Raw genomic sequence first — 17,577 nt, forward strand, 5'->3', positions numbered from 1 at the left:
CATAAAAACCATAAATCGACCCTTTTAGAGTAGCCAATCAAAACACGGCAGAAGCACTGAAATCGGCACCAACGAGCTTGAAGGCAGATTTCCGGAAGTTTTTTTTGTTTCAAAAACAAGAAGGCAGCAATGAACCGGACCTTTGTGAGAAGAGTCACAGGAATGTGAATGTCATGGGTTTTCAGTGTGTTTTGCCCCTTTCTTGACACAGCCAGGCCTGTGGTTGGAATTTATTTAAATTATTTGTTTTGATCAGGTCATGTTCAATGAAACATACACGATTTATGTAACTTCATTGGGTTCAATTCTTCATGTAAATATTCGTATGTTACTAATGCACCAAGATAGAGCACGTTTTCTATAATTTGCAGCATTATTTCTTCTGAGAATGTCTTATATTCGAAAGTGCGTCTGAAATGTATCTTTCGCCATGTGATTTGATTTCTTGATGCCAAAAAACGTTTATCGGTTATGTAAAGATGCAAGTTTTGACTGCGTTAAAACTAGTTTTGGGTAACCTAAACATCTTGGTAGCGTATGAAAAATGCGCACGAACGATACGAATTAAGAAATCTTGCAAAAAAAAAAAATCTCAATCCCTTTTACATTGCATTTCCCATGTATCATTACTAATCAGGACAATAAAATAGGCACGACACTAGAAACGGTTTACTGTGAGATAGAGTGCGCGACACCTAGTGCTGTTGGAAGGCACAGCTGCCATCTGAAATCTAACCAGAAGTGACGCGCAACCACAGTTTTAAGTAAATTGTACGACAGTATTGTCAAATCATACTCCATATTACTATTGGCTCAGAACATATTTTGGTTTCATATGGCTTCGAATTTGTTCTCGCTCTTCCAGTCCTTAGGTAAAAGGTTGGCGTTTGGACTGAAAATTCGCTTTTATATGAAACCTTTCAACCGGTTGACACCGGAAGTCGCGTAGTTTGCCCTTCCTAGCTCGACAAAAGGCTGGAGCGTAACCAGATGGAATTCTGCACTGCCTTCCTAACAAATTACTCACATTTTAAATTGTTTCGCACACTTTTTAGCTGGCGGCCCAGTGGACTAACAGCCCTGGCGTGAAAACCGAAGTTCATCAGGACGGCTGTAAAGCGGGACAGAAGCGTGTCGACGCTCAAAGATAGAATCTTCTCACCGTAAGTATCCATTACAGGTTCGTTGCTTGTAATCGCAGTTGGTATGTTTTATTGCCCCTGGTCGTTTTGTGTAAAGTCATTCGGGGTCAGCTCGTGAATGTGGACCTTTCATTTCCAGCAGCTGTTTGTGGTACAATGGAGACAACTGTGATTCGCTTTGGAAATCCGTCCGACAAAAAGCGACTTCAGCCGCAGGGCGAGAGGGGTGTAGCCTTGTCAAATCACACTGTCTGGCAGTGTCCATGTGCGGTCTGTTTCCCAAATGTCTCATAAACAATTACCGATTGACACGCCGTCGGTGTATTGACACCAATCTTAGTTTAAATGCGACGGCTGTTTATTTTCTTTGGCTCCTTTTCAACCCTACTGTTACTTCAGACGTCAGGTGTGAGGTTAAGCACCATGATAACAAAGCAGATTCCGGTTATTTTCAATTTAAAACCCGGAAGATGCTATTTTGCCGTCAATTTATTGACTGCGCAACAGGGAATAGAGGGATCAGCTGTCACAGGGCGACTATGAATGGGGCATTTGCGGGGAGTTGAGCCCAGGCAAGGTGTGTCAAAGGCACCTGTGTGAACAACTACCCTTCCTCTGATTACAATCGTTCGCAATAATCAATTGTGAGAAAGCAGATCGAGTGAAGCCTATTACTTAGCAGTGTGCACTAATACCGCTGTTCTTAAGAGTTTATATTCTTGATGTTATTAACCCCATTTTTATTTAGGACATTCGTTGAAACAGTTAAGAACTGCTCCATTGAAATTGTTGACATTACATTTCTGCATGATTATATTATCTTAAGTATTGATCCATCAATTCTTTATTACCGCTTATATAGTTTGTGAGTCTGGGATCTGGGGCCGGTGCCTGCTGACTTTGGAAGAAAGGCATATTTATGTATGTGTGTATGGATATGGAGGTGTATACACACCGGTCGCCATGGGTGGGCCATTAGAGTCTGTGCCTGCCCACCAAGATATGCCACCCCGTTTAAAGCATATATTTCTAATAATAAACATAAAAACATGTTTTAGTTTATCATAGTAGTTATCTGTCGTTATGAACTGCTATATTAATATAATTTTTACATCGCCAATATAGCAGTAGAGATTAGCCGCTAGCCTGTTAGCCTCGCGCTGTTTATAAACAGTTGGGCAGTGAATGCCTACATTGAGCAACGCTCAGCTTTGTCCTGTACTTAACGATTTTGAAGCCTACTTTCGCTCTTATGCATCGCGTTATTACGGAGCCTCTAAGGCGGGGGTCGGTAACACGTGGCTCTTGAGCCGCATGCGGCTCTTTAGCGCCCCCCAGTGGCTCCCTAGAGCTTTTTCAAAAATGTTTGAAAATGGAAAAAGATGGGAGGGAAATATATTTTTTTGTTTTAATATGGTTTCTGTCAGAGGACAAACATGACACAAACATTCACATTTTCCGATGCTGTAAAAATGTGTCCAATAAATATTAAATGTCAACATTGCGTCAACGAATATTTGTGTCATAGCCTGCGACACACGTTTCTATTAGCAGGACTGGATGCCAGGCAGGTGGCTCTTGTTTAAAAAACAAAAACAGCCTTTCATGCACAATTCACCAAGGGTGCTGGCAAAGAATGGGAATCTGGAGAACAGAGAAAGCATTTTTAAATGGTACACGTGAGCTACGCTAGTTAACACGCTGCAAAGATGCGTTTCATGCCTTGTTCATCTTAGCGGCCGTTATGGCTGTTGCTCATTACGGCATGCGTGCATAAGTGTGTGCGAATGTGCGCGTGTGCGGTAACTGGTCGATCGCGGGAGGTTGGTTGTCAGAAAAGTACATCTTCCGTCAAAAAAGTTTGGGCACCCCTCCTCTACGGGATGAACTGCGGGGGTGGACTTTTAATCATGAATGCTTGTTGTGTATTTGTTGCAAACTTAGTCATGTTGATAGCAGGCTAATATAGCTCATATAGATACATACAGCATGTGTTGCCTTCATTATAAGGCTTTTTATCTTTTGCATCTCCAGACATATTTGTTTTTTGTTTATTTTGGTCCAATATAGCTCTTTCAACATTTTGGGTTGACAACCCCTGCTCTAAGGTGACATGGAAGAAAAAACAACTTTGCGTTTCCTCGCAAAGATTGCGAGATAACACAAACTTTTTTTTTTGCAAGGTTTGCTTTTTTTATATGCGCTTCATGTACTTCATGTACATGTCTTGACCGCAAGGAGGATTCCAAGTCCACGTCCATGATTCTCTCCTTTCTCTGAGTAGTGTCATCTCTCACTCAACCGTGGATGAGAATCTACAATCGCCAAACGGACCTGGAAGAACTTAAACGCACGTATTGATATGTGCGTGGGAACATCAAAAAACTTTTGAACTTGGCTGTGCTCATTTATTATTCTTGGAACCGACCCATCGTGATCAACCAGTCATTCTCAAAGTTTTTACACTCAGCATTACTAAAAAAACAAAAAAAAACCCCTTTGCTTTCCAAGTACCACCATCATGGCTAATATTAAAATACAACAGTGTAATAATCCTAAGTGTTCATCAGAAATGAGGTTGTGTTGTTATTATTTACTGTGGTAGTGCCGCAATTTACAACATTTTAAGATCTACAACATTTTAAGATCATGAGGTATGAGGTGTCGCACAACCCATGACAGCTGGGATAGGCTCCAGCACACCCTCGTTAGTCTCAGTCTCTTTCTCCTCACAGATTTACTCCAATGCATGATTTTGCTTATCTAATGATGCAAATACATCTATGTGACATAATGTGTTTATTTGCATTGTTTGAGCAGAAGAGGTTGGGTGTATACGTCATCTATAAGTGTATTTTTAAAAAAATGTGAGGCCGGCATTGACTAGTTATATGTGATCTGTATGTTTACGCTGCAATCGCTTTGGGATTTATCTGATATGTTTTCTCCTAGTCTAGTGGATGTTCATCCACATTTGGAAGAGACCTGCTTCCAATCTAAGGAGATCTGATCCAATCTGGGGTTTTTTTCTCATTCCGCTGCTATGGCGCATATCCCAATCGAGAAACTTGACAGCGACAAATACGACTTGTCATGCGATATTAATCCAGCCTCAAGGGTTGAAGTCCCGGTGTCTTGACTCTGCAGAGAGATGTTCAAATAGTGGGAGCTTTGACTTGCTCGATGACACTCCAGCATTGCTCAGGAACTGAGCGATTTTGAGAGGTCTTGCATAAGCACGGAGGAGCCTGCTTTGACATATTTTGTGAAACAAACGACCACTTCTCCTGTGCTCCTGGCTTGCGTGAGTTTGCATTGGCAACACCCACTGCCGCATCAGTCCTTCTCTTGAGTGAACAGTCCCTTCGTCACCATTCACACATACCTGCCTCAAACTAAAAATATGTCGATGAAGTGACTGTATGGTGCAGGCACAGTACAATAGTGTGTTGTTTAGAAAAGTAACTCCACTACAAGCCTTCATTGTGTCACGGTTTTGCCCCAAATCTGCCGCAACGTTTCAAGAAAAGCTTGCCTTGCAGACTGCTCTAAGGGCACAAAGCTTCTCTTTTCTTTCTTATTATTGCTGATGTTTTTTTTTAAATTGTGTTCACTTGTACATGCTCATTTGGTGCACTGCGCTTAGACTAATGTCTATCTCAAGTGAGGTGTCATCAAATACTGGCTGCCATAGTGCTGAGGTGCCTGAACTGACGCTCTCTATTAATTTGAGACGGCAGCCCAATTCTGTTTGTGCATGCTTGAATCTTCACATATGACCGGTCCATATTGACTGCACGTGCCTTATGTATGTCCAAATGCAGAGGTGGGCATTTTACAGGAGTTTGCCGGTCCGTCGTTCGTCATCCGTCAGCTTCCTGGGTATCTGTCCGTCCTCATCAGTCAATCTTTTTTTTTTTTTTTTTTTCAACTCGAACCAGACTGTAGTCGTCAATCCGTCGTGTTATTTTAACCGTGCTTCCGTCTGTAAATTTCACCGGTCTATCGGTTAGTCGGTAAATGGACCAAGAGGTCCGTCGGTACTTGCGTTTTCCGCCGTTTGTAAATCGCCTGCACAATGGGTGCTTGTCAGCGACAGATTGACAGTCCTTCTGTCAGTACTGATGAAATGCCCACCCCTGGGCTAAATGTTTCAGATATGTGGGCTCATTTCAGTTACACATAGCAGCTTCCCCACTCGTGACCAGATGAGGTCCATTGCGTAATACTTGGTCTGATTTCCCAAGTAGAAAAGAAGACAGAGAGAAACCAAAGAAGAAGCTTTGTACAAGTCTACTCTTTGGTGGTTTCCTTTGTGTGGCTTTTGGTGACCAGGTGGATCAGATGGGTTTTTTTCCCAACAAAAATCCAATTTGTTTTTTTTTAATTGCTTCTTAAATAAGAAAAGCAAATGAAAAATACAGTGTTGAAAATAAACATTTTTTTCTCCCTTCTGGGATCTGCCTCATCTGTGCTGATACCAAACTTGCTTTGAAACATTTTTTTCCTGCAATTTTTTTTTAATGGCATTAACTTCCCCAGAAATACCGAAAAAAAAAAAAACCGTGAGAATACGGTAAATGCTTCCTCTTGGGGAATGTCTTTATTTTCTCAAAACATATACCGGTACTTTCTGTAAACACAATCCTGAAAAAAAGCATTTTAAATGTTCAACAATTTAATTCACAAAATGAACCGTCAATTTGCATGCCCCGCTTGTGTAACAACGCATCCCCCTCCAGCTCTCACTGTCTTTTATGCAAAGTTTTACAGAAGAGTTAAGGTGACTTTGGCATTTTGGGTTGTTGGGCTAGTTCAATAATTGTGTCAAAGAGACCAGTCACGATCGGAGATCACGTTGACCAACACTTTCAAGTTTAAGACCGATGGACCATAAGCAAGAATTCCATCTGAAGTGTGTCCTTGTTCACGGGTTGGGCTGTCACAAAGTTGCCACAAGATGGTTCCAAAGACAAAACCTTTGTGTTCGAATTTTTGCCTGGGCACCAAACTGCAAATAGTTAGTTTTTCCATAAACAATATAGGCTTGGTGCCCAAATAACTGCAAACAGGTGAATCGTGACTATGTTGAGAAGTACTGTTGCATACATGGCCAACACACAGATGCAATGCACACTGATTCTGTTTTAGTGCTTTTGACGTCCAAGTGCTTTTGTGTGTGCAGCATGTCTCTTCTCCCCACATGAACGGCACGCGTTACATCTTGACCAGTCCGACACATTGAGGCTGGAATGTCAGTCTAACAAGCTTACATGATGACCTCTTCTGTGAAGGCAGCCGTGTGTCAGAAGCTCAGCTCGTTGCTCAGTGGGTTCTGGAATGTATCTCTCAGGTGCTGAAGGAATGTGCAGTCGCCCTGACAACCGGCATACAGAGGGCCGAGTTAGCTTTGACTCTTATCTTTTTGGCTGATGTTGCAGTTCGTCACCGCGCAAACGGAAGTGGTTCAGTCTTAAGTGGCTTTAGCAATGGAAGGTCAGAAGACCCACGCTAAACTACTCTGTGGAAACTGGGACTGGCTGATTGGTTTGCGGAAAATGTTCTGGGAAGAAAACATGCCTCTAAAATAAAACTTTTGAGGTCTGTTCAATCTATCCTCATGCGTGACATCACACAAGATGCTTCCTCAGTTAGCACCAGCCCCAGCAAACAACATTTAAAGGTCATGATTGGAACGCCGTGTCAAAATCCATGGTCGTGTGGCACAAGAAGGCACACGACTTAAACTATTCCACAATGATGTTCAGAGCACGACATCGACTAGACCAGGAGCGCGCAACCTTTTTTGACTGAAGACCTACTTTTCGATCAACCTTTCTCGCGCGATCGACCCGTCACTGCACACGCGCGCATACGCATGCACTTTCACGCGCATGCACTGATGAGCAACAGCCATCAGATGAACGAAACCGAAAAATAAAGTAGACACAAGAGTGTGTGGGTTTGTGTAAAGGAAATCACGGCCTACCTTCGTCGAGACGTGACGTGGAGGCACGGGACACAGTTTTGCAGCGTTAACTATCGTAGCTCATGTGTACTGTTTTAAAATGCTTCTCTCGGCTCTCCAGATTCCCATTCTTGACTCGACGCTCCCACGTCTCTGTGCGGCTTACAGCAATCGATGAGTCCACTGAATGAAATGAGTCTCTCCTCAACTTAATGAATGTAAATTGTCTTTTCTTTCTGAATGTGCAGCTTTGGTAAGTGAGGTAGAACCATTAATGAAGAAAAAAAAGCCGGTCTCTAGCAGGCTCCTGAACATTTTTTGGCCCACACTATCAAGGTGGAAGGAGAGCGGGGAATATTCCAACACACGTGATTATTTGCAAACACCGGTCCGCAATTTCCCACCATGCAGAATCTGCTGCTGTGGTGAGCCCAGAAACAAAACAAATGAAAACCAAAAATATTTGTGAAAATAACCATTTTCAGCATATTCAAATAAATTATGTGATGCCCCAAAACACGAGTGATTTAGTTTTTGAAATGCCAGCTGTCATGAGCAAGATGATGTTGCTTTTTTTTTTCCAAACAATTATTCAAATTTAACGAGGCTTCAAATGATTTCATATCACTCGCAAATGAAATTTACTGCTTGACTTAACTCTAGTCCGATAGCTTAATGCTAACGCTAACACATAATACATATTTTAAGTGACTGAAATTCAAACACAACTGGTGCAGCAAAACACACTCAATGCAATATTACTAAAAGTAATATACTGTAATCTTTATCCTCTGCGAGGAGCAGCGACATCAAGATAGCCATCCAAACCGAACCCTCAAGGATACACCTATTGTACCCCTTAAACATGGTACATATTTGGACCCTTACAAGTTGTATCGTTTGTAGGCAAATATGTACCTTCGAGGCTACATATTTGTACTGTATTTACTTTTCTATTACAACTAATACTTGAGCAGAGCGGTACTCGCTAATGTCATTTGCGACTGAAAAAAGTATGTTCTTTAGAAGGTTCTTGTGTAAAATTTTCACCCCCACCCCAGATGGTGGTGGCTATATTTAGCCCATGGCCTACTGAAGAACAAAACATGGACCATGCAGTAGCCCTTTTGTTTTTATTTATTTATTTTTTTTTAGACAGCGGACTACTGTTCAGATGTCCATATAGGGCGTGGGGGGGAACAACAGATACCATTTCCATTTATTTCAAGGGAGAATGTTGATTTGAGATATGAGTGCTTTGAGTTACAAGTGTGACCGCGGAACGGATTCAACTCTTATTTCCAGGCACCATGTATGGCGTTTCGTGCGAGTTGAAAACGTGCCCTTCGTTGATCGGAAGCTTTATCCGCTTTTCCCCAGCACTTGAGGCGAGTGTGCGGACATCATGCCTCTCTTTGGTAAATCCCACAAGACCCCGGTAGAGATCGTCAAGACCCTCAAGGAGAACTTGGCCGTGCTGGTTAAACAGGACAAAAAAACAGACAAGGTAGGTGCAGGCCAGTGTGGCAGCCATTTGTGAATCTGTGGCTCCACCCTCACACTTGAAGTTCCATTCAAGCACCTCCTCCTGCTCTATCCTGCAGGCATCTGAGGAGGTGTCCAAGTGTCTGGTGTCCATGAAAGAGATTCTATATGGGAGCAACGATAAGGAGCCTCACACAGAGACGGTGGCCCAGTTGGCCCAAGAGCTCTACAACAGCGGCCTGCTGATCACGCTGGTGGAAAACCTGCAGGTCATTGACTTTGAGGTGAGAAAAGATGCAGGCTACGGCTCCCGGCCGACAAAGCGAGAGCCCGATGCTCGCTTCAGTCTGATTTGATTCATGTGCTCCCAGGGCAAGAAGGACGTCTGTCAGATCTTTAATAACATCTTGAGGAGGCAGATTGGAACCAGGAGCCCCACCGTGGAGTACTTTTGCTCCCATCAAGAGGTTCTCTTTATCCTGTTGAAAGGGTCGGTCGCTCTCACTCTCTGTCTTACGCGCGCACAAACCACACAAAGCCCGGGCCTCCTTGAGTGGCCTCCGGGGACTCATGTCCACGTTGGTTTTCAAGGTACGAGGCACCCCAGGTGGCGCTCAACTGTGGGATCATGCTGAGGGAGTGCATCCGCTACGAGCCGCTTGCCAAGATGGTTCTGTATTCGGATCATTTCCATCGATTCTTCGGCTATGTCGAGATGTCCACCTTCGACATTGCCTCTGATGCCTTTGCCACCTTCAAGGTACCCCAGGCCTTCCCTAAAGTCAATTCACTGGCATTCATGTCGAGTCGCTCACTTAGAGCAAAAGTCGAAGTCCGTTTGTTGTCTTGTTTTTGCTCGCAGGATCTCCTGACGAGGCATAAAGTGCTTGTAGCGGAGTATCTCGAACAGAACTACGATGCGGTGAGTGATTGTGCGCCAGCCCCTTTCCGCGGAGAATGTTTTGGCGCGAAATGTGACCTGCGTTGAACTTTTGTGTCGCCGCAGGTGTTTGCAGACTACGAGAAGCTTCTGCACTCAGAGAACTATGTCACCAAGAGGCAGTCGCTCAAGGTTGGTATTCTAGCCGTCGGTGGCGCGAGCCAGTCGTCGTGGCCGCTGCAGGTCGTTATGTGACGCGCTGGCCTCTCCTGCAGCTTTTGGGCGAGCTATTGCTAGACCGACACAACTTCACGGTGATGACGCGCTACATCAGCAAGCCGGAAAATCTCAAGATGATGATGAACCTGCTAAGGGACAAGAGTGCCAACATCCAGTTTGAGGCCTTCCATGTCTTCAAGGTATGGATCTATTCAGGGAGAAGTGGTCCTCTGAAGCCGGGCACACATATAACAATTTTCAACATCTTATTCTTGAAAATGTGAGGGAACCCACACTAGATAAGGAAAAAGTGCGTGCACACTGCGCGTATGGTGTGCGGTGTACTCCAGACGACCCACACAACACACCACATGTATGATAGCTCTAGAGACGAATATAAGTCTCTTCAACGCTGACTGGTAAAAGCCAACGCAGCGCCGTGGGGCATCTGGAAGATACAAAGAGCAGTTCTAAGACACAGACGTGGTGATCATCCATCCATCCATCCATTTTCTAATCCGCTTATTCTCACAACGGTTGCAGGCCGTGCTGGAGCCTATCCCAGCTGTCTCAGGGCAGTAGGCAGGGGACACCCTGAACCGGTTGCCAGCCAATCGCAGGATAGATGATCATGCTTTTGTTATATTAGAGGCACTGCTGCTACTTTGCTGCGCTAAATGACCACCTGTAATTTCGGATGTCAGCGAGGCGTCTTTGTTGTAAATGGCAAAGCACATTATTGGCAATAAAATGCAAAATGCAAGCTGTAGTCGTCAATTGTGTCTCACGTTGACAAAATACACATAGAACTGAGGCGGACACGCTAGCCACATGCACTAGATAACCACATCAAAGTAAAACAGAGACCAGATTGAATGAGTCAGACATGAGGCTGTTCATTGTAAAGTACTTAAATTCGAATGTTTGAATGCGAGTCTGTTTGTGCCGAGTTCCCCGTTTGATGCCCGCTTGAGGAACAGAGGAATATACTGTCACTACTCGTGACGTCATGCATGATGTAGTTTGTCTTTTTTTAATGTCAGGACCATTTTCCTTTGGGAAAAGTTGCGTTCAAAAGGTGTGCGTCTATGCTCATCCGCAGGTGTTTGTGGCCAACCCCAACAAGACACAGCCGATTGTTGACATTCTGCTCAAGAACCAGTCCAAGTTGATTGACTTCCTGAGCAACTTCCAGAAGGACCGCACGGACGATGAGCAGTTCAACGACGAGAAAACCTACCTTATCAAACAGATCAGGGATCTTAAGAAACCAGCGTCCTAGAGAAGCCCCTCCACCCTCTAGTTCAATTGTTTATCAATAGGAAGTTGTAGGAAAAAAACAAGCTATTTAAACAAAAAAAAAAAGGTATTTGTATTTTTCTTTTTTTGCTTCACAAAAAATGTGTGCAAGAATAGTTTCTCAATCACTCACCTTTTGTAATTGTTTTTTTTTCTCTCAATGATTAGTATGTAGCAGTGCCACGACTCATTTGGTTGGCAGCATCTGATTGGCTGAGTGGGCAACACCAGCAGTTAAAATGCCAGGAATGGCATTGCTGCACAATATTAGTCTCACCCCTCAACACTTAGTTGGTCATACAAAGTTTGGTTACGGAGTCAAAACTGAACTAAACAAATGTCCCGTGTAAAGGATGCGTTTCACTGCTTTAACAGCCCGTGGGCACGATCCTGTGAATGAACGTCAGATGTTGCCAACAGTGATGACTCTTGATTTTGAAATGAAGGGCGTGTAATTGGGCTATCAACTAATTCTTCTCACTGCACCTCATAGCACTTTCTGTATTTTATAAATGGTTGTCTGGGCTAATCAATGTGTTCATGCTGTTCTGTGTATTTATACTATGGTGCAGAGACTGAGTGACAAGTGGTCTTTGCTTTGTTTGGGTCCGATTCAGATGAGTGGAAGATTCAGAAGTGCCATTTTAGTTTGCGGTGTTTTTCTATTTTGTTTACTTGTATCTTTGAAGGGGAAGCATACTTGTCAAAGCAATCTGCTCTGGACTGGAATTTTGATGTGATTAGGCAGTATGCAGCTGCTTTGGCCAACAGTTTGGGATTACAGTGGAGTGGCAACCGTGGAAACCCACAAGGACTCCAAAATGTGCAAAATCTTACAACATCAAAAGTTGGTTTAAAAATGACAAATTGCATCTCACGCACACAAAACTTAAGCTTTAATGAGTCGTTCATTTCCCTGTGGATGTTTGACCAAGTCTTGTCCGCATTCTGGATCTCGTTGCTAGCTTTTCATCTCGTACGAGATGCAGCTAGCTTCATTGTGTACTATACCGAGAATGAATATAAGGATGGAAACTCAATCTCTGTACTTTCATTTGTCACAAGGTTTGCAGGCAGGCAGGCAGCCTCAAGTTACACCAGGCTGACTAAAGCCTCGTGATTAAAGCATTCTTATCAGCCAAGTGGAAGTTGGGAATTCTTGACTGAATTTAAAAGCGGTGGAATCAAGCTGCATCTGTTGGCGCTATGTCGCATTCGTGCATATCCTATTTATTACAAACAGAATGACAAAAATCACAACCATCATTAGTCCATTAAAATACATAACCCTGGACATTAACTAGGAATCACACATACATCTAAAACAACTCAATACAGTGATCCCTCGCTCTAACGCGGTTCACTTTCCGGGGCTTCGCTGTCTCACGGATTTTTTTTAGTGCAGTTTTTAACGCTTTTAACCCTTTGAATCAACGTGTCGGCGGCGCCGCGTGTCGACAGTACAGTATTTCCAAAAACTATTGTAGTTATTTGTTGAAAACGTTTTTGTTTTTTTTTTGTAATTGGGCGTGAAAACAGGTTTTGGTCTTTGATTTCGTTGTATATATAGTTAAGTATTGTATAATAACTGTTAAAAAAATAAAGTTCACTACTTCACGGATTTCACTTATCACTGGTTCTTTTTGGAACGTAACCCCCATGATAAACGAGGGATTACTGTACTTACATAATGACAACCACAACCCACATTAGGGTTATACAGTATCTTCAATGTACTCTAAACTGCTGCTGAGCGATGAGGTCAGTGTGGTCAGCTCAGTTTTCGTGTGTCTCGATGCTGATCCAAGTGGCGTACACGCAAATCTTTGGAAGATTTACGCTGCCAGTTCAGTTCCAATGTGCACATGCGGTGCCACTGTTCGGGGGGCTGACGCTCAGCTGACGGGGGGCAAGTTATTAGATCTGCTGTCGCGGAGCTTCTTGATGCTGTGCTTCTCCTGCGTCTCTTCCCTGTTGCGCTTGCTACTGTGACCATCTGGAAGCCAAGATGCGATATTAGACGTTAGGCGGGTTACAAGTAGATCATTGACATTTTACAAGACGGCGCTTACTGGTGATGTTCAAAGGAGATGCAACAGGGTCCCTTTGCCACTGTGGAAACAAGACAGTTGCTTTACAAATAAAATACAATCCAAATTCAACATTTTTTCAAGCCCTAAAAATTCTTCATAAAATGCTGAATGAACATTGATGATGCAAGAACACATTGCCCCACATTTGGGGAACTGTCAGCTATCTGCTCAACCAAAGACTTCCTGTTCTAGAAGGGCAGACCCGAGAGAAAAAAATAAAAAATAAACTGCCAACAGGAGCAATTAACAGCATTAAAAATATACTGCTTGTGCAACGACACAATATGAAAAGCAAAAATAACTTCCAATAAAACAGCTCGTGGATTTGAGTAAATCAAAATGAAAAATGAATGAACAGGAAACATGCAGGTCAAGGCCGTGGGTTAAAAACAAATATATTAAGAAATGTATGTTTTCCTCTGCATTCAAGAGCGAGACAGGGACCGGACAATTTATGGCATATACCTTTATGGCATATACAGAAAATGTTTAACTGTTAGGGGAATCCTGAGTATGCCAAATGGCAGTATTCAGCTTCTGGACTTATCCAGGGCGCAGCAAAAACAAAAGATATTTTTTTAAAAAAAGGAGGAAAACAGATCAGTTTGCTCACGATGAACTTTTGGATTCCCTTCAAGTTGCTGAATCGGAGGTAAGAAATGTCTCCTTTGTTCCTGTCACGGTCGTGGTCGGTGGTGTAAATGTGCGTGATGCCTGCACTTCTAATCAGAGGGATGCACTCGTCACATGGACACTTCGTCACAAACAGCATGGCGGCTTCCTCCGGGTTGATATCGCGAGTCCTAGAAACATCAGAGCCGTCAAACTGCTGTCGAGCGGAGCAACGTGACCGCCGCCTGGTCGATACCTGAAGGTGAGGGCATTCTGCTCAGCGTGGATAATGTAGCGGTACTTGCGCCGCTTTCGGTCCTCCTGTTTGTCATCCATGAGTGGGTACTCGGCGTACTGCGAGCCCGCTGGGTAAGCATTGTAGCCACAACCCACCAGGGACAGACGACCGAGTCCATTAAGGCCAGCCTGGGACAGGAGAGGGACACCTTTTTTCTTCCGCACATGCTTGTGAGATCAATTCTGTGGCAAAGTCCAAACGACAGCAAAAAAACAAGAAGTGAACTTACCAACCGTCTGCTGGCCCAGACAACGGCGCCAACACCTACTTTAGGGTCCTCTGAAATGATAAATAGAAAAAAGGTTCCAGGATACAATTTGAAAACAATATTAAAGGGGATACAGTATGGAAAATATAATTTTATGTCTAAAAATGTGCCTGAAGTGCCTGCCCACCATCAAGTGTGAATTTCAACAAGTAAAAAAAAATCTCTAAAAAGCGAGAAAAGTAATGCGCTGTATTTTCTTTAATCCTTGGGGAAATTTGACAAAAATAATAAGATACCTGTTTCGAGATGTTCAAAAATGCATACGCATTCGTAATTCTTTCAATGCCAGCCGTAAAAAAAAAAAAAAAAAAAATTATCAAGTGCCAGCCAATTTACAGCATTTTGTAAACAGAAAACTGTCAAATGAAAGATGAAATTCCATTCTTTCATCACACAAAAAGGTGCTTTCTACCTTATTCCATTTTTTAGTAATCAGCAGTTTCACCTAAATCACCAATTTTTGGGGGGAAAAAACCCAACCCTTTTGTGAAAAGATATCTATTTTATGCACAACAGTGACTTTGATGCTAATAATTTTTGCTTGAGTGTCACCGCATCTGAACAATCCTTTTCCGAAAATACCAACAATTAAATGTGCTTTTGATGGCAGAATAATGTATTTAGAAATTTCACCAGTGTAACACCATTTGACAATTTTTTTTTTTTTACAGATTGTTTGCACACTATTTATCATAGTGGTGAGTAGCATGCGTGCATGCATACGTCCCATCAATGTTACTCCTTCTAAATTCAAATACAGTAATCACCGTCATCGTTTCTTCACTTTGTGACTCTGCAGTAGATTTAAACATTGACAGACACTTTGCACAATCAGAAGCTGCCGTTTAACGATCTCATTTCCAAGGGTCCGCCCGCCATGTTTCAGGAGCTCACACATTGTGACGTATGGTGAGCTCATCTAAAGGACATCCAAAGTTGCCATTTACTGTCGATAGTTAGTTTTTTTTTTCTTTACTTTCCGAGCTAAATTATGAAACCAGAGTTGGCCAGAACTTTTCTTCACCCATTCCCATTACAAAAAAAAAAAAAACGTAGTTGACAGCAATTTGACATCGACTGCGCTCGTTACGATTCCAATTGATGGCATTTCACTTCTACGGCGCTCAAAGAGTTGAGCTGTAGCGACTCTGAGCAGACCTGTTCTGTAAGCAAGTAGCCTGGCTTGGATGATGCAATGACGGGCGACTTCTTGGGACACTCCCTCATGATGAGGGGGCGACGCCGAGCTGGTGAGTAATGTCTCAGGGGCCGCAGGTTCCCTGTTGCAGACACACCAAAATTCTTTAAAAAATTCATAATACAAGGGCGGTTTACAGAGCAAGTCTCACCGGTGAAATCCGCAGTGTTGTTGTGGCACCCCAGCCACCACGGCAGCCAGAACTTTCACCACCTGCCTCATGTTGTGTCGGAGGTTGGAAAAGTAGGGCTCCACGCAGAAGTTCTCCAGATGCATTTGGTTCAAAATCTCTCGGTGCTGATGGCAGTCCTCAATCAGGAAGCGTTTGGAGAAATCTTCAAAGTGTTTCTCTTGTTCACTAAGGAACAGCCCAAATCATTCTCGTCATTCTAGGTGGACTGCTTTATCTGAACTGAATGGCAGCAAAGAAAAAAAAAAGGCATGTTCAAACACCTGCAGAAGACTTCCTCTGTGTTCAGGCCGGGGTCATCATCGGTCAGCGTCGCCATGAAATCACACTCTCTGGACGTCTCGCCAACAAACTGCACCATGCCAGTTGCCAGAGGTTGCAGTAGCAAGCAGATGTGCGAGCGGCTGTTGGACTTGAGCTTCTCTGTAGCCACAGCGTCTAGCGTGGCTTCCTCGGAGATCTGGCCCGCAGGAGCGTGGGGGCCGGATCTCAGCATGCTGACCTCGGGGTCTCCAGGCCAAAAGGAGATCTGACTCACTCCAGCTGCAAACACAATCCACTGAATTGATGTCAACATTAAATCACGGCGGGATCGACACCCTGAAGACACTTGATTAATTACTCAAACTAATGACAGCTCTGCACACCATTGATGATCATCTTCAAGCAGGTGGCACATGGTCGCCGAGAGAAGTACAGCTGACAGTCGGCCAAGCGGGCAGCGTGTTGGATTATGGCTGCTTGGCCCGCGTGGAGCTCATGACCACTATAGTGGAGCCCCACCACCTTACTCTCCCGCACCACCACGAGACCCACGCTGCGGATCTAGAACAACGCGGGTCAGACGAAACTACTACTGAAATGTGAACGATCAGCTGCTATGTTTACACCAACCGGATTGTTGTTGTCCTCTGGTCGCTCTTGAGGGAACAGCTCCAGCCACAAACTCAACAAGCTAAACAGGTTGATCTTGGAGAACCTGGGGCCAAGACCTGCACCATAAAAACACAATCATACATATTGCTGCTCTTTTTAGTTCGTCGATTGGCAATCGAGCCCAACCTTGCACTACGCTGATGGTCTGACTGCTGGAGTCTCTTGTGAGAGGCAATGCCTGGCCTGATTCGGCTGGACTCTCTCTGCAGCTTTCTTCCATCCAATCAACGTACCGCAGAAGTCGGCCACGGAGTACCTATCGTGACCAGTAGTGCCTCGGGCGGTCCCCTCAGACTTCCCCACTCGGGTTCCTCGACCTCAACGGAAAGCGAAAGGCGTAGCGGTCCCGTAGTTGTAGAATGTTATAAACACTCGAAAGTACCCGAGTGCCAACCAAGCGTCTACAAACACGTTGCTGTCACGTTTCATGCATGAAACGGAGTTTCACTCAATTGCTATCTGTGGTCCGTATTTCTTGCTAGCACTAACTTAGACAGTCCAACACTTTGCTAGGCAAAGGTCGGAAGAACGTACGATGGCCGTTTCGTGCGCTCACCGTCGTTTAATTCGGTCTCCGCGACCAGGACGAGCGTTCTTACAGAGGGCTTTTCGTATCTGACGTTAAACACGACGTACTGCTTTTGGTCTTTCTGCGTTTGCACAAGAACACTGATACGTTTCTTGATCACCGGGTGACTTCCGCAAATAAGGAATGACGTAATCACGTGGGCGTGTTAACGCCCATCACTAATAAAAAATCTGCTGCAGTGTGTGCGCGCGCGCGCGCAGACACAGACACACAGACACACGAACACGCGTGCGCGCGCATAAACGCGCACACGCACTTACAGTCACAAAATGTGCTCCGAAGATAATGGCGTTTCGTTCCCTTTCGGCTAGTTCCGCTAGGGGTCCCCAGAGCGTGTCATCCTTTTCGATCAGTCTAGCTTCTGCATCCTCCTGACAACGCCAAGCACTCATGTCTTCGC

General features: G+C 44.1%; 2 protein-coding genes across 3 annotated transcripts; one reads left to right on the forward strand and one right to left on the reverse strand.

Annotated features, from left to right (window-relative positions):
* Positions 1-931: 931 nt before the first annotated feature.
* cab39l (calcium binding protein 39-like) lies at positions 932-12,033 on the forward strand. Its single transcript, XM_019878420.1, has 9 exons — positions 932-1,163; positions 8,491-8,617; positions 8,715-8,879; positions 8,967-9,085; positions 9,187-9,355; positions 9,458-9,517; positions 9,602-9,667; positions 9,751-9,894; positions 10,797-12,033. Exons 2-9 carry the CDS (start codon positions 8,516-8,518, stop codon positions 10,974-10,976), a joined length of 1,005 nt encoding a protein of 334 aa, XP_019733979.1. The 5' UTR covers positions 932-1,163; positions 8,491-8,515; the 3' UTR covers positions 10,977-12,033.
* cdadc1 (cytidine and dCMP deaminase domain containing 1) lies at positions 11,873-17,279 on the reverse strand. 2 transcript variants are annotated; one of them, XM_019878418.1, is made up of 13 exons: positions 17,145-17,240; positions 16,715-16,905; positions 16,547-16,644; positions 16,300-16,477; positions 15,916-16,195; positions 15,614-15,820; positions 15,423-15,544; positions 14,226-14,275; positions 13,955-14,124; positions 13,700-13,889; positions 13,066-13,105; positions 12,677-12,989; positions 11,873-12,337 (listed from the first exon to the last, which is right to left on the reverse strand). In XM_019878418.1, exons 2-12 carry the CDS (start codon positions 16,806-16,808, stop codon positions 12,889-12,891), a joined length of 1,530 nt encoding a protein of 509 aa, XP_019733977.1. In that variant the 5' UTR covers positions 16,809-16,905; positions 17,145-17,240; the 3' UTR covers positions 11,873-12,337; positions 12,677-12,888. The 2 variants fall into 2 exon arrangements, with proteins under 2 accessions (XP_019733977.1, XP_019733978.1); XM_019878419.1 differs by having other exon boundaries at positions 15,680-15,820; positions 16,715-17,279.
* Positions 17,280-17,577: the final 298 nt, after the last annotated feature.

This window comes from Hippocampus comes, unplaced genomic scaffold (assembly GCF_001891065.2).
Source record: "Hippocampus comes isolate QL1 unplaced genomic scaffold, H_comes_QL1_v1.1 scaffold345, whole genome shotgun sequence".
Taxonomy (NCBI): domain Eukaryota; kingdom Metazoa; phylum Chordata; class Actinopteri; order Syngnathiformes; family Syngnathidae; genus Hippocampus; species Hippocampus comes.

Bases quoted from the DNA above. Each gene is read 5' to 3' on its own strand.
- cab39l (XM_019878420.1), top strand. From the start codon at position 8,516: ATGCCTCTCTTTGGTAAATCCCACAAGACCCCGGTAGAGATCGTCAAG. The intron at 9,086-9,186 runs GTCGGTCGCTCT...TTGGTTTTCAAG, and splicing joins CTCTTTATCCTGTTGAAAGG to GTACGAGGCACCCCAGGTGG. The intron at 9,895-10,796 runs GTATGGATCTAT...GCTCATCCGCAG, and splicing joins AGGCCTTCCATGTCTTCAAG to GTGTTTGTGGCCAACCCCAA.
- cdadc1 (XM_019878418.1), bottom strand. From the start codon at position 16,808: ATGGAAGAAAGCTGCAGAGAGAGTCCAGCCGAATCAGGCCAGGCATTG. The intron at 13,106-13,699 runs GTGAGCAAACTG...TTGTTTCCACAG, and splicing joins AGGGAATCCAAAAGTTCATC to TGGCAAAGGGACCCTGTTGC. The intron at 12,990-13,065 runs GTAAGCGCCGTC...CTTGGCTTCCAG, and splicing joins ATCTCCTTTGAACATCACCA to ATGGTCACAGTAGCAAGCGC.